The sequence below is a fragment of the Mustela lutreola genome, chromosome X (assembly GCF_030435805.1).
Source record: "Mustela lutreola isolate mMusLut2 chromosome X, mMusLut2.pri, whole genome shotgun sequence".
Taxonomy (NCBI): domain Eukaryota; kingdom Metazoa; phylum Chordata; class Mammalia; order Carnivora; family Mustelidae; genus Mustela; species Mustela lutreola.
In genome coordinates, this window is record NC_081308.1 from 912,358 (window position 1) to 933,928 (window position 21,571).

General features: G+C 58.8%; 1 protein-coding gene across 2 annotated transcripts; it reads left to right on the plus strand.

Moving 5' to 3' along the window:
• The first annotated feature begins 9,462 nt into the window (after positions 1-9,462).
• AKAP17A (A-kinase anchoring protein 17A) lies at positions 9,463-19,773 on the plus strand. 2 transcript variants are annotated; one of them, XM_059157554.1, is made up of 5 exons: positions 9,463-9,608; positions 11,997-12,774; positions 13,242-13,390; positions 16,872-17,112; positions 18,371-19,773. In XM_059157554.1, exons 2-5 carry the CDS (start codon positions 12,013-12,015, stop codon positions 19,316-19,318), a joined length of 2,100 nt encoding a protein of 699 aa, XP_059013537.1. In that variant the 5' UTR covers positions 9,463-9,608; positions 11,997-12,012; the 3' UTR covers positions 19,319-19,773. The 2 variants fall into 2 exon arrangements, with proteins under 2 accessions (XP_059013537.1, XP_059013539.1); XM_059157556.1 differs by having other exon boundaries at positions 9,486-9,554.
• The last annotated feature ends 1,798 nt before the right edge of the window (positions 19,774-21,571 follow it).

The following is a 21,571-nucleotide window of genomic DNA, read 5'->3' on the forward strand; positions in this document are numbered from 1 at the left end:
ATTCATCCATCCATCCATCTACCTATTCATCTAATATTTACCTATCTATGAACGATCCATCCACGTATCCATAATCTATCTACCCATCTCTTCTTGATCGACCAATCTATTTATCCATTTATTGATTATCTATCTATCTATCTATCTATCTATCTATGGCAGTGGTTTATAGCCAAGGACAATTCTGCCCCCAGGGGACATTTCTGGCAGTCACACTGAGGAGGACATCTTACTGGCAAGCAGTGGGCGGAGACCAGGGACACTGCTCCACACCCTACGGAGGTGCCAGGATGCCCTACACCAGAAAATGACCCATCTCACATGTCACTAGTGCCAAGGCTGAGAAAATGTGTCCTAAAAGGAGTCCCTCTATGCTGTCCCTCCCGGGTCCTTGTCCAGCTAAGCCTCCTGACAACAGTCTTTTTGGGATGCTCAGCTGTTGTGTGACAATGATGCATATAAATGATACCATCTGTATATATTACACGCTCACCTGATTTTCCACTTTATTTTTTCTCTCTTTATCCTTTTACCCCTATATTCTCCCAGCGTTTGCCTTTTCCCGGTGGCTTCGATATTAGATGACCCCATTTTTTCCTGGCCACCTTCAGCATTGATTAGTAAGTCAGTCAGAGGAAGATAAATACCATACAATCTTGCTTTTAATTTTTTTTTTTTTAAGAATTCCTTGTGCCATCCTTCCTACTCCTGAATGTCACCTGATAACCTTTCTCTAAGAAACGCCCTCCTCCACTCTGGTCCCCATCTGGAGCTTGACCTCTGGCAGAGCTGCTGAAGGCACCATGGTGTATACTGGATTCAGACACCGGATTTGAGCTTTGCCAATCAGACAATAGATATATAGACATTTATTTTAAGGGATTGGCTCATACGCTTGTGCAGGTGCAAGTCTAAAATCTGCAGGTTGGACCTCAGCCTAGGGACCGGGTGAAGGCTTACAGTTTGAGTCTGAATACTTCTGCAGGCTGAATTCCTTCTTGCTCCAGGGTGGGGGTACGGGGAGGAGCTTAGTCTCTTTTTGTGTAGCTCCTTCAACTGATTGGACATGGCCCACCAATGTCAAGGAAGGCAATGTCCTCTACTCAAAACCCTCTGATTTCAGTGTGCATCTCACTCAGAAATTAACATCACAGAAATACCCGGAAGAGTATTTGGCCACATATCTGAGCACCGTGGCCCAGCCAAGCTGACACATAAAATTACCCATCACAGACAGATGGCCTCAGGAGCCAAGAAGTGGATGGCTCCCCTCTTTGCTTGCATGATTCATGGAGACCAGAGAAAATCTATCTGCAGGGAGCTGACCACCAGAGGACCCAAGAGAGGAAGCGACCATGCTAGGCAAAGTACAAACACTGGTCGCTCCCCCAACACCTTCCAATGGCTACGCCTAAGCCATTGGACCATAAAACCGATGGTTTATGCCTAAACCATTTCTTTTCTTGAAGGCAGTGGAACATTCATGGATTCTGAGGATGGTAGCATAGTCCAAGCTGGGTCCTATCACTTGTTCCCCGTCATCATTAATACAACACGCCAGTTTCTATGTTTTGAGAGATTGAACAGGTTTTTTGGGTACATGCTAGTTGGCTATTGGCAGGTGGATGTCATTGGCTTCACACCAGCTCCCAGAACGTGTGCTGAAAACACACCCAGTTTACAAAGTCAGCAGAATGCCCTGTTGCTTTCTTTCAAAGCTAAAATAACAGGGTTTCTTTCCTTGCAGAGCGGGGTGTGTGTGTGGGGGGGACTTGCAAGGGAATGACTCAGCCATAAACAAGGACCAAAGGTCTGACACCTGCTACCACATGGATGGACATTGAGCAGACGATGCTTGTAGGAGAAGCAGATGCATGAAGGGCTGTGCACACTGTGTGATTCTATCTATATGTAGTCCAGATATGGGCAAATTCTATTTGATTCTATTTATGTGAAATGTCCAGAATGGGCAAATCCACCGACAAACAGTGAGTTAGTGACTGCCACACACTGGGGAAGGGAACATGGAGGGACTGCTATATGGCGATGGGGTCTCCTTTAGGGAGATGAGAATGTTCTAGAATTATATAGAGCTGGAATTTCACAACTCAGTGAATGTCACCGAACCATTCATTTTAAAATGGTGAATTTTATGAGATGTGAACTTCACCTCAATGAAGAAAAATCCCTGTTTTTAATCCACCGAGCTTGGGACCAGGGTCAGGGGAGGAGGGCTCCTGTTTGCTCTGCTAATATATCTTTTGCATGTTCCCCAATATGCAAAAGTGTTCCCCAAAATGGTGAACGGGCCAAGTGTTCCTGCAAGGCCACACAGGTGGCACATGTTTGATAAAATGCACCATGACAATAGGATAGGTTGCTGAGTTATTTCTGCTGCCTTCAGGAGGAAGACCTGTGGTTGTCTGTTTGGCACCGAGCAAACTTCAGAGCCTTCAGAGAGGGCACCACGCTTCTGTGGACCAGTGTTCCAGTGGAAAGATTGTGCTCATGCCTGGTGTTGTTGACCAGATGACCCACCATCATCCTTTGTGCAAGCCAGCCTTACCCTCATGGGGCAAGTCTCCACTGGTCTTCCATGCACAAAGGAAAAAGCAACAAGGTTAGCTTCTGTTTCTCTAGCTGCCTAGGATGGGAGAGTCTTGCACTGAGGACTAGGAGACTGGCCATATTATGGAGGGACTTGGGCAATGAGATGTGGCCATGCTGGCTTGCTGAGCCCCTCTGGATAGAAGGGCAGAGGGGGAACATGGTGGCCAACCCCCCCCTCCAGCCCTACACATCCCCGGAGTTCTGCATGGGAGTCTTCTCATGGTGGCCACACAATGCCTGGTGAGTGATAAGGTGAAATGCAACCGGAAGAAGGCAGGAAATGAACCAGCCCCGCCTTCCCTCCTCACGCTGGGGAGCGGAAGTCCCATGGAAGCCCCACCTTGAATGTTGGGGCACCTGGGGTCCTGCAAGCCTCAGTGACGAGCATGGGATAGCAACCTGGCTGCTGTGGAAAACAAATAAACATGAGACTTTCTCTGTGTGTGCTGATTGCCTCTCAGCGATGTAAACATGTGCCCCAAACATAGAGACCAACGTGATGACAATTCTGTCAGGAACCACGTAAAAACAACAAACACAGATGCAAACATCCACGATGAGCTAAATGTTACTGTTTGAGATAAGGATGGGACCAGTGAAGTGAATTAAGTAAACATCATGAGAGGTTGATGGTCATTCGGTCAAGAGGAATTGTCCAATGTGGCAACACTTCCCGTTGAAAAATGAAATAGGCGACAAAGGAGGGTTTGAGAATATTTGTGATGAGCACGCTTCCGTTAAAGTGAAGAGGGTAGAAATATGAAAAGTATAGGTGGGGGCTGGAAGGATGGATGGATAGATAGATGGGTGGATGGATGGAAAGATGGATATATTTATGCATGGATGGTGGATGGATAGGTAGATGGATAGGTTGGGTGGATGAGTAGATGAGTAGATGGATGGATGGGTGGATGGATGGATGGATCAAAGGATGGTTGTCTGGTTGGGTGGATGAGTAGATGGATGGATGGGTGGATGATGGATGGATGGATGGACAGATGGACGAATGGGTAGAGAAGACAGAGGTTGCCAGTGCCTCAACATTAGATCCTAGTTCAGTGAACTGGTCATGGGAATTCTCAGTGATGTCTCAGGACTGGACACGGCCTGTGGGTCTCTCTGGCAGGCCTGACTTGTTGGAGGTCCCATAATGGGGCAACTACCCTGGGCCTCCCCCAACTGTCATTTGTCATTTCCATCCAGGTGGCCCATCCCTTCAGTTTTCTCTGAAGGCCGTGCTCCTTCCTGATTCAGTTCTTTGTGGCCAGATATCTTTTTTTTTTTTTCTTTTCCCTTGGCCAGGCATCGTATAAGCTATTCTGAATCATACCCCAATTACCCTACAAAGAAAAGGGAAGCCCAGCATTTTGGGAAAAAGTACAAGGATGTCATTTCCCTCAAAGAGTGGGACAATTCTGTATCTCGGTTTTGCATCTTTATCCCCTGTTCTGAAGCTGCCCTTTGATCTGATATCTACAACATCCGATTTTCTACTCTTCTTGTTGAGAAATCCCAGAGAGGGCACGAAACCCATGTTTGAACCCATGTTTATAAACCCAAGGCATTAAGACACTAAACCCAAGTCTCTAAAGGAGGAACAAGCCACGCAGAAAATATAGTCAATCTGAGAATGAACAGAGGAGGATACTCTATGAACCAATAATTCAGCTCCTGGAAATACCATGTTTCTCGGTACAATCTGGACAGGCCATGAAGGAGAGGGGAGGTAGAAAATAAAATTGATCTTATCTCAGCAAGACAACCACAGACATCACCTGGATGATGACAGCTGCTTGTGGGGTTCACCTTTGTCCCTACACCCACAAGAGTTCCATTCTGATTGGGAGCCCACAGGACGTTGGGAAGATCTCTCTCGTGGAAAGTCCCACAAGCACATTCTACCACTCTCCACTCCCAGGACCTGGCTAGATGTAGGGGAGACCACTCTGCACCGAGAGACCAGGATCGCCTCAACTTCCTTCAACAAGCCCTGCACATCCGCCCTTCGGGCTTCCACCATGATCTCCTGAGGAGACCCCACCCTTGACCTGACCATGCTTTATATCACCACTTCACATCGGCCTTCAAATCGCTTACCAGAAATTGTAGCACTTTTGTGCTTTGTTTTCCTGTGGTGAAGTCTCAACCTGACATAAAAGGAGGTCTGGCTTCTGCCCCTGGCTCCTAGGAGGTGATGTCCAGACCATGACATGACCTGTCCTGTCTTTGTTTGCCTGGAGGCTTTGTTCGCTTGACCATTTAGTGGTTTATGGGGAAGCTTTTGGGACATGCTTTATTAGTTGCAACCTTTGAGAGGGGATGAAGACTAAAGGTATTATCCTGAGCCTCCAGGAGGAGGTGGAGACTAAAGTTAGGCACAAGGAAATTATGTCATCAAGTGTCAATAAAAACTGGACAGCAAGGCCCAACGAGCTTCTTTGGTTTGCAATATTCCATGCATCTTGTCACACATGGACACTGGCAAAAATGGATGGGTGGGTGGATGGGTGGACGGACGGACAGACATATGGATGGATGAGTTCATGGATGGATGGGTGGATGGTTGGATGGATGGATGGATGGATGGGTCAGTTGGTGAATGGATGGATGGATGAACTGGTAGATGGAAGGTTGGATGGATGGAGGGAGGGAGGAGTTGGTGGATGGATGTATGGATGGACAGATGGATTGTTTTAGTTTCTTCTCCTTGCGTCCCATAGTTGCAGCTCCAATGTCAAGGTTCTTCCTCCTCTTGGACTCACGCAGAGCTCTGGATCTTACTGGACAGCTCCATCAGGGCTGCAGGCATCTCAAACCAGCACCCTCCAATCCAGGACCCACCTGCCTCCTTCCTGCCCCAAACCGAGGTTTCTCCTAATTGATTTTCCCATGGAGTTTAAGTCATCAACCTCACCCAGTGGCCAGAGCTGGGGACCTCAGGGTCATTCTTGTCCTTCTTACCCCTGACCCCTGCAATTGAGCTGGACACCCTAGATTTAGCTGTGAATGATCTGGTCTGGCCTGAAGCCAAGGACTAGTAAGACAAGAGCTCCCGCCAGTGTTCAGGAGGATGGTGGCTGCGCCACCTGCTGGAAAGGAGTTGTCTTGAATAAAGGCTTCAAAGGCACAAATTGATGAGGTAGACAGATGGGGAGAGGGATGGCTGGATGTCTAGTTTGCTCGACGGGGGGATGGAGAAGTGGGTAGATGAGTTGATGGATGGATAGATGAGTAGATTGGTAGTGGGTGGAGGGATTGAGTGGGTAGGTGGACAGATGGATGCATGCACACAAGGATGGATGGACGGGTGGATGCATGGATGAGTGTACGGAATGTGTAAAAGAATGGATAAGTAGATCAACTGGTGAGTACATAGGTGGTTGGATAGATGGGAGAGGGATGGAGAGAGATGATAGGTAGATAGATGATAGATAGATATTAGATAGATTCATAGGTATCCATATACGCACACATTTATAGATCTCAAGGTATCAATATCAAGATCTCAAGGTGTCAATATGCAGGAGGAGGTGTGTAGCTTAGAGGGAAGCGTGCAATCTCAAGGGAAGCCAGAATTGGATTGGTTCCGCATGTAGACCAGTTAGCTAGTCTCAGTTCTTGCGGTGCCTCCTCGAATGCCAGCATCTAGCAAGGGGCTGGGTCCCGCTGTGTGTCGGCCCTAATCAGTTAAATGAAGATGAGGTCATGGTGGACTATGGCGAGCTTATAACCCAACGTGACGGGTGTCCTAATGAGAAGTGGAGACATAGAGACAGACACACACACGGAGGGAAGGTGTTTGTGCGATGGCAGACATTGGGGTCATGGGGCCACAAGCAAGGAACAGCAAGGATTTCGGGCCACCACCAGGAGCTGGGAGACAGGCTTGGAACTGAAAGTGGAGCTTTGCAAGGAGCTAAGCCTGCTGACACCTTGATTTCAGACTTTGTCCAGCACTAGAAAGGATACATTTTTGTTATTCCAGTCCTCCCCCCTACATACACCATATGTGATAGAAACGTGGTAGACACGTTTTAAAACATCCCACAGTTTCTGTTAAGTCTGGAGTCCAGGCATGAGCTAACCGCGTCTCTACTCAGGGACTCACTAGGCTGAAATCAGGTGTTGGCCACCAGTAAGGGGGAGGCAGGTCTCCTCTGAGACTTGGGGTGCCTTAGAAGCTTACTGGTTATTTGCAGAATTCAATTCTCTGAGGTTGAAGCAGTAAAAACCACTAATTCCTGCCAAAGGATCTTCTCCGAAAGGCAGTTTGCTTCTTTTTGCAGGCCACCAGGCTGTGTCTCTGCTGCCTCAAGTCTCGTGCCCTTCTTAATGCTGATTTCGACACCTGATTAGGCCAGGCCCACCCACGATCCATTTTCCTTTTGATTCGCTTAAATGAACTGATTAGGGTCTTTGATTAACTACAGAATTCTTTCCCCTTTGCCACAGAATCCTGGGAGTGAATTCCACCATCCCCCCCCCCCCCAGCCTTCATTCACACTCAATCAGAGTGATTTATACAGCTATGCTCAGGCCATACGAGGGCACAAGATTAGGGCTCTAGATATATGGGAGTTTGTTGTTTTTCTGTTTCTGAGATGTATCCAGAAGAGGAATGTCTTGCTCGAACACGTAAAAGGATTTTCCTTGAACGTTTTTGAAATTGTTATGAGCGCCTCTCAGAGGTGTGCAGGTTCTGAAAGAGTATCTCATCCCTGAATTTGCTGTGCAAACGCTTCAGAGAGCGGAGTGGAAAAACAGTTTCCAAATGTAACTGTCCCCCGGGGAAACAACGCCATCGCCTTGCAAGCCGCCTTGGGGACAAGGTTTAACGAGAACCCCAAACAAGTCTCTGTTTCACAAAGCGGAAGTTAAATAAAGACAGCAAAGACGGTGGCCCAGGTTCAAAGAGTGGTCCCATTTTCCGGGGGACCCCGGATACTCTGTTGCCGCCTTGTCAGGAGATCATGATCCTATTGGTTTTTCTGGGCGGCTTATTAATAGGACACCATGACTCACACATACCAGACCCCCAGATGCTCAGGAGCCCCTGGGTCCCCTCACCCAGTCCGGCCCTGTCTGAAGGTAAGGTTTAGGCACCTTGTGTTGAACAACACAGATTTGTGTTCTCCTACCCTGGATTTTCACTTTGCAGACTTGTGACATATTTCTCTTCTTTTCTTTTCTTTTTTTAAAAAGATTTTTAACTCTTTAAAAGAAGATTAAAAAATGTTTTTTCACTAAAAGAAGATTTTAAATCTTTAAAAAGAAGGAGCCTGATGGGGGCTGTGGGAGGGGGACCCCTCGATCCTATGACCCCGAGATCGTGACCCCAGCGGAAATCCACAGTCTGAGACTTGACGAACGGAGCCACCCAGGCGCCCCCAGAATCAGGACCTATTTGGGGCATCAGAAACACATGCCTTAGGCAGCATCTGCCATAACTTGGGGTTTAATAAATTGCGAGTCGCTGGCGTGTAATGAGTGTCGTTATGGGATTATATGCAGGCACAGTACTAGTCAAGAGCTATGGTTACTGGGAATGCAAGCTGGTGCAACCTCTCTGGAAAACAGCATGGAGGTTCCTCAAAGTGTTGAAAATAGAACTGCCCTATGTCCCAGCAATTGCACTATTGGGTATTTACCCTAAAGATACAAACGTAGTGATCCAAAGGGACACATGCACCCGAATGTTGATAGCAGCAATGTCCACAGTAGCCAAACTATGGAAAGAACCTAGATGTCCATCAGCAGATGAATGGATCAAGAAGATGTGGTCTATATACACAATGGAATACTATGCAGCCATCAAAAGAAATGAAATCTTGCCATTTGCGACAACATGGATGGAACTAGAGCGTATCATGCTTAGCAAAATAAGTCAAGCAGAGAAAGACAACTATCATATGATCTCCCTGATATGAGGAAGTGGTGATGCAACATGGGGGCTTAAGTGAGTAGGAGAAGAATCAATGAAACAAGATGGGATTGGGAGGGAGACAAACCACAAGTGACTCTTAATCTCACAGAACAAACTGAGGGTTGCTGGGGGGAGGGGGTTTGGGAGAAGGGGGTGGGGTTATGGACATTGGGGAGGGTATGTGCTCTGGTGAGTGCTGTGAAGTGTGTAAACCTGGCGATTCACGGACCTGTACCCCTGGGGATAAAAATATATGTTTATAAAAAAAAATCAAGAACAAAAAACAAAACAAAACAAAACAAAAAGAGCTATGGTTACATATTCATATACAATGTATCTCCTGTGGCTCCTTAAATGTTACATAATTTGAGATTAACGACCTGAGAATAGGAGCGGCGGAAGTGGTAAAGATTTTACGTATTTTGGGATTAATGGATAAAGGTAACGAAGAGAAGACACAGGTAAAGACGGAGGCTGTGCCCCACTTGGCGTGTTTAGTTACCGTCCACCAGGCACGTACGTCGGAGGTACAAGGGACCCGTGGTAACTGAGTGACTTACAGACCAACGCTACGGCCGTGCTGTCTGCGATGCGCGCTCCCGACAGCGATCCGACGTACGCGCAGGCTCGGCACCTGCCGGGCTTCCGGCCGGTGAGCGCCCGCGCGCGCCCGCAGGTAGGGCCCGCGGTTAGAACCCGCGCGCAGGTGGTGCCTGGGGGGCGGGGCGTACTCGCGCACGCGCAGTGCAAAGCCCGAGCTCGCCCGCCGCCCCCCACCCCCTCCCCGCGCGGAGGCCTCCCGGAAGTCCCGCCTAGGGGCGGAGCCAGAGCCGGCAGACGAAACAGGGAGCCGCCGCGCGGCCGCTTCCGCGGGTCCAGGGCCGGAAGCGGAAATGCGTCACAGGGGCGGGCGCGGCGGCGGCGGCGGCGGCGGCGGCGGGTGGCGTCGGGGGCGCCTGCGGCGGACGGTGGCGGCGCCGGGCGGGGAGGCCGCGGCTGCCGGGGTCGTCGGGGGACGGCGGTGAGCTCGGGCCTGGGCGGCGGCGGCCGGGGGCGCAGGCGGAGCCCCGCGCCGGTGAGCGAGTCCCCGGGACCACGCCTTTCCGCGATCCGGACCGGGGCCGCGGGGGCCGCGGGGGCTGCGGGGGCCGCGGGGGCTGCGGGGCGGGGGGGCCGGGGGCTCGCGGGGGTCGCGGGGCTCCGGGGGCTGCGAACGGTCGGGGGTTGAGGGCCGGGAGCCGCGGAGGTTCTGGGGGGCTGGGGGCTCCGGGGGCTGCGGGGGGCCGAGGTGTGCGAGGGTCGGGGCTCCGGGGGGCTGTGGGGCCTGCGAGGCGCCGAGGTCTGAGGACCGGAGGTTCTGGGGGGGCCGAGGTCTTCGAGCGGCTGGGGTCTGAGGACAGGAGGTTCTGGGGGGGCCGAGGTCTTCGAGGGGCTGGGGTCTGCCAGGGTCACGGGCTCTGGGGGCTGCGGGGCCTGGGGTCTGCGAGGGTCAGGGGCCGTGGGGGCTCCGGGGGCTGCGAGGGGCTGGGGTCTGAGGACAGGAGGTTCTGGGGGGCCAAGGTCTGCGAGAACCGGGGGCTCTGGGGGTCTTCGAGGGTCGGGGGTTCTGAGGGCTGTGGGGGTTGTGAGGGGCGGGAGTCTGAGAACAGGAGGTTCTGGGGGGGCCTAGATCTGCGAGGACCGGGGGCTCTGGGGGCTGCAGGGGCCGGGTCTGTCAGGGCCGGGGGCTCCGGCGGGGGGGGGGGAGGGGCTGTGCGGGGCGGGGATGTCTGAGAACTGGGAGCTCTGGGGAGCTGGCGGCCCGTGAGGGCTGGGGATGCCAGCAGCTAGGGGGCCGGGGGGCGGGGGCTGGCGTCTGCAGTGTTTCTGCGGCCAGCGGCCAGGACGAGGGCTGTGAAGGCCGGGGGCTCCAGGGAGCTGGAGGTCCAGGAGGGCCAGTGTTCTGTGACACGGGGGATCCCTGGGGCTTGCCGGGCCTGCTACCTGCGGGGTCTTTCGGAACCAGTGGTCTGGGATGGGGGCTTGGACACAGGAGCAGGAAGGGTCTGGGAGGGAGGGGGATGGATGGGGGGCTGGGGTCTGCTAGAGGTGGGGGTATCAGGGGGTGGGGCATGGGGGTGCTGGGGGCTTTGGGAGCTGGTGCCTGAGGTCTCTGGGACTGGTGGCCCCCGGTTAGGACACTGGGAAGCTGAGGGGGGGTGCTGGCTCCTGTGGCCTGGGGTTCCTGAGGGTGGTGGGCTGCAAGGGGAGGAGCATGTCCAAGGGTCACCTTTTGAGGGGGGCTAGGGACCACAGGGATCTTGGGAGCAGAAACAGAGGCCTTCCCTGGTGGAGGGATCTGGGGCTCCTGAGGGCACAGAGGGCCCTAGAGACCCCGGGCGGTCCTGGGGGCAGCGGCATGTCATAGAGGGTAAACGGGTGGAGGACTGTGGTTGTCCCTGGTTCTGGGGGAAGCTGAGGGTGCCGGCGGGGCTGTGGAGAGCCCTGACCAGTGGAGGCCAGTCCCTGGGCCCAGGGGCAGCTGGAGGGGCTGGAGGTCATCGGGCTGCAGGGTTGACGAAGGGGGGGCCTGGACTAGGGGTAGCTGAGGCCATGGGGACCACGCTGGGGGAGGTCTTGGGTCACAAGTCGGCCCAGAGTCCCTCAGTCCCTTAGACTGGGCTGGGGGGGCTCTACTGCCCTGTGTCAGCCCTTTGTGTGGGGCCTCCCTACCCCTAGACCCAGCCAGGTGCCTCTTCTGCCCTGCACCAGCCCCTCTGTGGGGGAGAAGGCCCAGGCTGAGCCTCAGGCCTTGAGGGAAGGCTCCCGGCAGGGGGCGGGGGTGGCAGCTGGGGCGGCAGCTGCCAGTGTTGTTTGGGTTCCTGCTGGAGCTGGGCTTTCCGGAAGTGGCACTGGTCGGACCAGTAGGAGGGTGCTGCCTCGGGGGAGGACGAGGAGGGCAGGAGGCCAGGAGGAGGGCAGGTGCGCACGGGAGCACGCAGGCTGCACGGGCCCTTCTCGGCTTGTTACTTTACGGCAGACGCGAAGGGTCCATGAGCCGCAGTGGACTTGTTGAAGCGGACACTGGGGCCAGAAACTTCCTGTTTCCTTCGGGCCTCTGCCTGCGCAGACCCTCCGGGCGTCTGCAGCTGAGTTCCTGCCTGTCCCGAGTCCTCCAGTCCGCAGCCTCTCCCCCTGCAGGGGAGTGGAGCTGCCGGCTGCACTCCCTCCGCGGCCTTGGGAGGGCTGCTGCCGCGCTGGGTGATCCAAGGCTCCTCCTGGAAGTTTTCTGCAGCCTGGGTTTCTTTTTTCTCTGATTCAAAAAAAAAAACAAAAACAAAAAACAAAAAAACCCCAGCCGCACAAAACACGGGGTTGGGAGATGGTGGCGTCTCGTGCGCTCGAGCCCCGCTCCTGGGCAGAGGTGGGCAGGCACCCCGGTGTCCCAGGCCCGCTGCCCTGACCGCCCGTGTTGGTGTTCCAGACCCACGGTTCCGGCTATGGCCGCGGCCACCATCGTGCACGACACGTCTGAGGCGGTGGAGCTGTGCCCCCCGTACGGCCTGTACCTGAAGCCCATCACGAAGATGACCATCAGCGTGGCGCTGCCGCAGCTGAAGCAGCCAGGCAAGTCCATCTCCAACTGGGAGGTGATGGAGCGGCTGAAGGGCATGGTGCACAACCACCAGTTCTCCACGCTGCGCATCTCCAAGAGCACCATGGACTTCATCCGCTTCGAGGGCGAGGTGGAGAACAAGAGCCTGGTCAAGTCCTTCCTGGCCTGCCTGGACGGCAAGACCATCAAGCTCAGCGGCTTCTCCGACATCCTCAAGGTGCGCGCCGCCGAGTTCAAGATCGACTTCCCGACGCGCCACGACTGGGACTCCTTCTTCCGCGACGCCAAGGACATGAACGAGACGCTGCCCGGGGAGCGGCCGGACACCATCCACCTGGAGGGCCTGCCCTGCAGGTGGTTCGCCCTCAAGGAGTCAGGCTCCGAGAAGCCCAGCGAGGAGGTGCTGGTCAAGGTGTTCGAGAAGTTTGGGGAGATCCGCAACGTGGACATCCCCATGCTGGACCCCTACCGGGAGGAGATGACCGGCCGCAACTTCCACACCTTCAGTTTCGGGGGACACTTGAACTTCGAGGCCTATGTGCAGTACCGCGAGTACGTGGGCTTCATCCAGGCCATGAGCGCCTTGCGCGGCATGAAGCTCATGTACAAGGGGGAGGACGGCAAGGCCGTGGCCTGCAACATCAAGGTGAGCCTGGCCCAGCGCCTGCCCTGGCCCGGGCACCCTCTGGGGCAGGTCCCGTGGCGGGTTCGGGGGCCGCGGGCTGGTGGGCAGCCCTCGTTGACGCAGCGGAGGCCCCGTGGTGGCTGGCCTGCTGGCGTCGGTCCACGGGGGAGGTCCTTGGGGGAGGGGATACGCTCTCTTGGATAATGAGGACCTTCTTTCCCGACCATCGGAGCAGGCAGTCGCATCTGTGTCCTGCACGCTCCACACCACCCCCCACGCCCCCATCGGCGGGGGAGCTCCGTGTTGAGCTGCCAAGTGGCTGCGACCGCTCGGACGCGTCCCAGGGGTCCAGGCCCCATGTCCCGGGTGCCCCCGCTGTTGAGTGCGGGGTCTCTGGAACGCGGGCGTCCTGTGCTATCGGGCAGCTCCGGCTGCGGGTCTGAAGCGTGCTCACGGGTCACTGTGCTCTGTGCTGTTCGCCCCCGAAGGTGTCCTTCGACTCCACCAAGCACCTGAGCGACGCGTCCATTAAGAAGCGGCAGCTGGAGAGGCAGAAGCTGCAGGAGCTGGAGCAGCAGAGGGAGGAGCAGAAGCGCCGTGAGAAGGAGGCGGAGGAGCGGCAGCGCGCCGAGGAGAGGTCGGTGTGCGTGCGCGGGCCCCCGCGTGCATGCGTCTGAGTGAGCACGTCTCCGTGCGCGTGTTCCCGTGTGCGCTTCTCTGTGCGCGCGTTTCCGTGTGCGCGTCTCCGTGCCATCTGAGTGAGCGCGTCTCCTTGTGCGTGTTCCCGTGTGCGCGTCTCTGTGCTCGTCTCTGCCATCTGAGTGAGCGTGTCTATGCGCACATCTGTGCGCGCGTTTCCGTGTGCGCGTCTCCTTGCGCGCGTTCTCGTGTGCGCGTCTCTGTGTGCTCGTCTCTGTGCCATCTGAGTGAGCGTGTCTCTATGCGCGCGTCTGTGCGTGCGTTTCCGTGTGCGCGTCTCCGTGCCATCTGAGTGAGCGCGTCTCCTTGCGCGCGTTCCCGTGTGCGCGTCTCTGTGTGCGCGTCTCTGTGCCATCTGAGTCTCTGTGCGCGCGTTTCCGTGTGCGCGTCTCCGTGCCATCTGAGTGAGCGCGTCTCCTTGCGCGTGTTCTCGTGTGCGCGTCTCCGTGCCATCTGAGTGAGCGTGTCTCTGTGTGCGTTTCCATGTGTGCTTCTCCGTGCGTACGTTTCCGTGCGCGCGTCTCCGTGCCATCTGAGTGTGCGTGTCTCCGTGCGCGCTTCTCCGTGTATGTCCGGGGTGTGTACGCATCCCGCTGTGCGTCCATGCACGTGCCACCGGAGGCCTGGGCCATGCTGTCCCTGCACAGCATCCCTTGTTGGGGCCGCCGTGCACTCGGGCCGAAGCTCCGCTCGCGACAGGGACTGGACGCTTGGTAACCTAGGCCGCATTCCAGGGGAAGCGGTTTCTGTGGCCAGGCTGTCGTCGCTGGGCTCTCGGGCCGCTCAGGCATGGGGGATGCGCCCGCTCACTGTCGCTGCTCGTCCACGTTCTTGTGCTGTGGAAGGACGTGCAGCCGTGGCGCCCCCTCGTTTTGGGGTGTTCTCTATGTTCCGCCACCCCTGTTGTTGGCAGGTTTTGGTGTGTTTCCCACCCGTGGTTTGTGTTCCGTGTGCTGCCGGTTGTCCGGACAGGGTGCGTCTGATGGGGCCGCGTTCCCCGTTAGCGGTCTTGGGGATTGCGTGTGCGTAGAGGGCAGTCCCCCTTCCCCTGCGGCTGGGGGCGCCTTCACCCGGACCTGGACGCATAGTCGACTCTGGACTGAGATTTTGCTGCCGAGTCCGTCTGTGGGGCCGCGGGTGCACCCCACGTGTGTTACTCCTGCCCTGGCTCCGTGTCGTTTACCAGGGAGAGGCGCCTTGATGGCCGGGCAGGACGTGCGGGCCGTGTGTGGGGCATGGCTGGGACCGGAGACTCCGCCCCAGAGTGCGGCCAATACCTGGGGCTCGTTGTGCACACACTGCATCCGGGGCTGGTGGTGGGGGTCTTACCCTGAGCCCCTGTCCCTGTGTCCCTGGGCTCCTGGGGCAGAGCGGGAAAGGGCCAGGCGGGAGGCTCCGTCAGACTTCTGACCTGTTGCAAGCACGGCCGCCCAGGCCTTGTCCCCCCGAGCACGGAGCCTGACCCCCACACCTGAGCTCCTCCCCACACCCTCTCAGGAGGCACCGGGGTCTCACTAGAGGCACCGTGTCCTGGACCTTCACCCCCAGAAGAGGCGGGGACTTGGTCCCGGAGGACAGGCTGCTCTGTCTGTCTGGGCTGGAGGCGTGATGAGGACTGACGGTTCCGGATGGGGGGCGGTGGGCTGTCGGGCGCAGCCAGTGCCTCTGCTGAGCTCACCGAGTGCTCGTTAGAGGTGAGGGCTGCGAGGGGAGGGGGCCAGGCCCGCCCCGCGGAGCCCGCTGCTACCGCCGCCTGTGGCCCTTTCTCGGCCCAAGTGTGCGGGCCGGCCTCCCGCAGCCTTGGCGCCCGTCCAGCCTCGGTCACTGGCGCATGTTCACTTGGCCCCTTGTGAGTCTCAGACGGGTGGAGCTTGATGGGTGGCTGTCCCGCTCTGGCAGGCGACCAGCCCCTGGGCCTCCGGCTCCGCCCCTGCTCAGAGCAGTGCCTGCCGGCAGGACGCCTCAGGCTGCTCGGACCCGCGGCTCTCGGCACTGGTGGGGTCTGGACACTGGGCGGCTCTCGGTGCCCGCGGAGGCCCCGCCCCTTGCCCCACTGGCCAGTGGGAGTGCCCAGCCCCACGCTCCGCCCCGTCCTTGCTGGGCCACGAAGGGTTTGCCTGCCCGTCCGTCCTGTTGGGTGCGCGTTCTCCGCGGTGTGGCGTCACCCTGGCTGTGGGGCTGCTCTACAGGGTTTTGGCTGCCTCCTGGGCTCCTCGTGCGTCCTGTCTCCTCAGGGCAGTTTTCAGCTCTGTCCCGTGTCTCGGTTATTTGACCAGTTTTGAGGCCGGAGTGCGGCTGAGGTTGCCGTGGAAACATACCCCATGGTTTGCAGACTTGCCCTGTTGGGGTCTCTGCAGCTCTCCTGGTTGCATTTTGATCCTCTTTTTGGGGACCCCTCCCCCTGCCAGAAACAAAGGATCTAACCGGTGGCTGTGGCGTGGGTTTGGTTTATAACAACCTGCCGTGTGTGCGTGGTTCCTCTTGGCGACATGACCGTTTCTGTACCGGAGAGCGTGCTTTTAGGGACCCTCGGTCCAGGAGAGACACCGCGGGGCACGCTGTCCTCGGTTTCTGTCACTGTGGCTTTGTCTTTCCTGGAATACCACACAGGCGGGATCCCCGGGTACACGGTTTTCTGCGTTTAGTCTTTCCCTTAGTAAAATGCTTCCAGAACTCTGTCTGGGACTGTGCACTTGTGCATCCTGCTGTTTCCGCGGCGCCCTATGGCCTGCTTGCGGAGCCCCAGCCATGGGTTTGTGCCCTGGGAGCATGTGCCAGCGCGGTGTGCATGCTGAGCCCTTCTATCCTGAGCCAAAGGTGGTGTCTGAGCCGACAACCATGTGCAGTGAGTCCGGGGCGCGTGTGCCGGGTTGTCCTATGGGCTGGTGTGCTGCAGGCGCTGGACCGTGTGTCTCCTGATGGCCCTGTCCACCCCCTGCCTTTGCCCGGGGGATGGGCTTTGCCCCCATGTCTGCTCATGTGCCGCCTCCCCTTTGTGGCAGGAATGCTGTGTATCGGGGGCCCCAGGGGTCAGTCCTGCCTGGCCGGCCCCGCTGGCGCTGTGGCAGGAGGTTCCCAGGCCGTCGTGGGCCTCTGCAGCTCTTGGTGGGCCTCGTTCAAACCCAGAGTTTCTGTGTCCGACCCTCCCGTTGTTTCCTCCGTGGCTGAGGCTGGTCAGCAGGACCGTCCCTCGGAAGGTTCTGAAAACCCGTGGTCTGCGTGCGTGTCCGCTTCTCCAGTTCCCCGGGTTGAGCGGAGCCCGAGTGTGGGAACGGGGTTAAAGCGTGCGCGCGTGCTCGCGCTCGGACACCCGCGCCATCCCCCGGCGTGCAGCCCCCGCGTGGCCGGGTACCGCGCACCGCCGCGGCCGCTCCCTGCTCACGGGAGCGGTCACGGGAGCGGTCGGCGTGTTCCCGCAGGAAACAGAAGCAGCTGGAGGAGCTGGAGCGGGAGCGGAAGCGCGAGGAGAAGCTGCGCCGTCGGGAGCAGAAGCAGCGGGACCGCGAGCTGCGCCGCAGCCAGAAGAAGCTGGAGAAGCTGCAGGCGCAGGAGCAGAAGCAGCTGCAGGAGAAGATCCGGCTGGAGGAGCGCAAGCTGCTGCTGGCCCAGCGCAACCTGCAGTCCATCCGCCTCATCGCCGAGCTGCTCAGCAGGGCCAAGGTGCGGGGCGCGCGGGGGGTGGGGGTGGGGGCGCGGGGCGGGCTTGTCGGGCAGCCGGGGAGCCGCCGCCTCCGCTCTGGGCCGCCGTCCGCTGTTTCTGACCGGGGGCTGGCGTCACCGACCTGTTCCCACCGCCGGCTGCCGCTACGGGGTGGCGATGAGCGTCAGTACAGTCGGGGACACGGTCTCCTGGTGTCGGGGGCCTTCCTGCCTCGGTCCAGGTTCTAGAATGTTCCCGTCTGGCAGAGCTCGTACAGCTTTGAATCTGTGTGATGTGTGTGCCCGTCTGTGGCACGGTCCCGAGAGCCCTCGGGGAGCAGGGGTGTAAGGTCCCCATTTCCCCGCGGACCCAGGGAGCAGCCGAGTTCAGCGAGGGTCCCCCGGCCCCTGTGGCTCTCCTCCCCCTGCAGGTGCTCTGCCTGGGTCTGGCGGGAGGGCGGGTTTTCCTGCGACTGCGCAAGCCAGTGGCCCGGAGCGGCGGGAGGCTGTGGGCTGAGCCTGGCGATAGAGGGGCCCGTTGGCACCGTGGGGAGCTGAGGGCGCAGACGGAGCCTGGGTGGGCCACGTCCCTCCTCCGCAGCCGTGGACCGCGCAGGTCTCGGCGGGTGCCCGATGGATGAGGGTCTCAGAGCTGAGCATCTCCTCGTTCCTCCTGCCCGCTCCGCTCCTTCCGGAGGCCCGGCCGGTGACTCCGGCGAGCCGGGGGCCGGGCCCACGCGGGGACCTCGCCCGGCGCTGCTTGTGCTCCGGCAGGCCGCGTGCCCCCGCAGAGTGGGGCGCGGGGCGACCCCCTAACCTGTTGTCTAATTACAGTTGTGATCAGTCCCTGGGAAGGAGACTGGCAGGCGCGCTGAGACGCGGCAGCTCAGCTCCTGTTTCATGGTGAATATTGAAGACGCGCACCCAGGCCAGGCCCCGCACCTCCCGCGGAGGCCGCGGCAGCGTGTGTCCGCCTCATCTCAGCTCCCTGTAGCTGGTGACTGCGTGCGACCTCCCAGCAGGCCCCATGCGCGCCTCGGAGAGGTCGGGCCCCACCCAAAATGCCCGCCCCGGGGGCTGTGCCGCGATGCTTCGCCACGGGGTTCCTTCTCGCTCGGGCGCACGGCGGCCCGGGCGCTGTCGGGACTGGGCGGGCCGCACTCCGGCCGGAGCGTCCACCCGCATCCCCCAGGCCTCGGGCCCCCCGCAAACCCAGCGCCTCCTCGGAGCGCGGGGGGCGTCCAGAGGTCCACGTGCCGCCTTCCCCTTTGTGCCGCAGGCCGCGAAGCTGCAGGAGCAGGAGCGGAAGGACGCGTCGCTGCGGCTGCAGCAGCTGGAGGAGCGGCGGCGGCGGCAGGAGGCGGAGCTGCGGCGCGTGGAGGAGGAGAAGGAGCGCGCGCTCGGGCTGCAGCGCAAGGAGCGCGAGCTGCGGGAGCGGCTGCTGAGCATCCTGCTGAGCAAGAAGGCGGACGACCCGCGCGCGCGCGACGAGCTCGCGCTCTCCCACGCGCAGCTGCTGCAGCCCGTGCTGGACATCCTGCAGACCGTGTCGGCCGGCTGCGTGGGCGCCGCCGCCCTGCACCCGCTGGGGGGCCAGCCGCCCCCCGACACGCCGAAGGACACCCCGCCGCGCCCGGAGAGCGACGGCACGCCCAGGAACGGGACCGGGAGCGTCCCCGAGGAGGCCCCGTGCAAGGAAGGCCCCGATTCTCGCCTCGCCGCCGCGGGGGACGCGTCCCCGGACAAGAGGTGCCCCGGCGTCCTCGCCTGCATTCCCGACAACAACCAGCAGCCCAAGGGCCTGCCCGCCGCCTGGGACCAGAACGCGCCCAAAAAGGACATCCGTTCCGAGCAAGACAAGTGCAACCGGGAGCCCAGCGGGAGCCGAGGCCGGGCCAGCGGGGGCCGCACGGAGGACGAGCGGCACAAGCGGGAGAGGAGCCGGCCGCGGCGGGCGGGCAGTCGGGAGGACGGGAGGCAGGCGCGGAAGGAGCGGCGGCAGCACAAGAAGCGCTCGCGCCAGGACGACAGCCCTCCGCGGCGGAGCGCGAGCCCCGCGCACAGCCGGTCCCGCAGGTCGCACAGCAGAGAGCGGTCCAGCCGCCGGGAGAGGAGCCGAGACCGCAGGGCCGGCTCGGGCCGGAAGCGTAGCCGCCATCGCCGCAGCGAGCGGGACAGGTCGCGCTCAGGGTCCCCCAGCCGGCACCGCAGCACCTGGAACAGGTAATGCGTGGTGGTGTCCCGTGCGGCCGCCGGGCCAAGATCCGGACCGTGGCGCTTCCCGGCTCCCCTTCCGCCCGGCCTCCGCGCAGCACGGCGCCCAGGAGCCAGCCACGCAGGAGGGCCACGCGTCCCGCGTCTCCTTCGTCAACACCCGCTGGCCCTCTTCGAGCGCGCCGTCCGCAGTCGCTACCTTTAGTTTTCCCTCAAAACTGTTGATCCAATAGCTTTAACGTTACCGGTCTGTCTCCAGCCGGAGAGGCGCCCTGGCCGGCAGCGGTGACACGTGCGCGCAGGCCCGTCGTCTGGGGACAGACTGGCAAGGACGGACAGCCGAGGTTCCACAGGGCCCCGAGAATTTGAAAAAGCCGCACCCTGGCGCTTTTGTTTCCTTTTCCTTTTGTAATTTTAAGTGATTGGGAAGCGCGGTTGGCGGGATGGCGGGAGAAGCCGGCGGTGTGGCGCCAGGTGAGTCCTGGAGCTCGGCGCTCACCCGTGCCGCCTCCAGCCGCGGTCCGACTCGGTGTCCCGCCCCTTCGCTCCCGAAGCATCCGCGCTGCAAACTGGTCGTTACGCATCAAGGAAGGTCGGTGCGGGGCTTTGGTTTCTAGTCGAGGTTAGCGTGTGTGGTTTTTTTAAGAAGCCGTTTTGCTAAATTATTTTTACTTGGAACATTTCAAACAGATTTAAGGCTTAAAAACTTGTTAAATTTTATAATCATTCGCTTCTCCAAGTGAAGCTCAAGAAATACTTAAAAATAGCTGTAATGTTTGCGTTAGGAAAGACGGTGTTTACTCCAGTTTGCATTTTTTGTGGAATAAAATCTTTTTCCAATGAACTGATATTTTGCGTACTTTTTTGTGTGTTTGAGCTCTTTGGGCTGTTACAGAACGGAGCCTCATTTGGCAGATTGGGAACTGATAGAAACACGGGCTTAATTGAGAACCGCTGACAGGCAACGCGGCACTTCACAGCACGGTTGTCCCTGTAAAATAACCCCGTGAAAGAGGAGAGTCCTGGGTCCTGCGAAGACTTCCGTTTGTTTGAGCTCAATTTTAGCAAGTTCGCGAAAGCAGCGTTTTTAGAACCAAAGAGCCGGTTTTACAGGTGACTGAAGGTACAGTGGACCTTGTCTCACCTCGACTTGGAGCAGGGAGGGGCCGGCTCCGCTGTGGGACCCCACACTGGAGCAGTGCCCCTGTCCGGCCCTGTTTCAAGGGCACGCAGATCTTGTCTGCGCACGGATGGCGGCCGCGGGCCTCCTGCCCCCCAGCTTAGTTCCGCGTCCCTGACCAGGATGGACACCGCAGACCCGCGTTGGTCTATAACTGGTGCGGCTTCCGTCTGGTCTGTCGCCTGCTGAGGCCAGGATGCAAGTGTGCTGAGAAGCTCAGGCATTGGTCGGGCTTCCCAGAAATCCCGTTGCGACCCCTGTAGCCCAGCTCTGAGCGTTCCTTAGTCGCGGGCTCAGGACATCCTGCGGCCAGGTGTTGGGAAGTCTTGGAGGTTGGGGGGGGGGGGTAGGTCTCGGGTGTGGGGAGCTTCTGCCTGAGCTCGGGGAGGTGGGTTTCCGTGACCGATGTTCTCCAGGCTGGTCTGGACAGTGGGAACAGACGCGGTGTGTTCAGGGGTCAGGGAGGTGTTCGCGTAGAACAGGAATGCATGGATCGGGTCACTTCCAACTTGGAAAGGACAGGTCGGAGGGCTCTAAACTGGGCACGACGTGATAAAGGCTTGCAGAGAGCAAGGTTGCGGACATGGCTTCTGGCAACAGGTGTCGACCTGGAACAAGCCAAGAAGGAACCTGGAAGAAGCCTGGAACAAGGCAAGAGGTTACAGAGAGAGGGCAGGGGATGTGTCACCGGGCAGTGTGTGGCCTCCGGGGACCAGGGGATGTATCCACGTGGCCGTGCAGGAGCCGGAGAGCGGCAGGAAAGCTGGAGAATGCCAGCCCCAGACCTCCAGGGTGGGAAAGACCTACCGGGAATCTGGGTTTCAGTAACCCCCCTCCCTTGCTCTTCATGGACGTCCGAGCCCTGGGCGCCAGGGAAGGTGGACGGACGCGTCACCGTGCTGTCCAGGCCGTTCCGCCCTCACCGCCCGTGGGCCTGCTGCGTCTGTCAGTGACTGACCGTGGCTGCGCTGACATCCCCGTAATAGCGCTGGGGCACACTGTCCTCGCCGTGCTGCCCGCTGGCCTTGCGTGATTCCGCGCGCTGTTCGCGGGCGCCGGCACGTTAAGGACAGTCCTGTCTAGGGC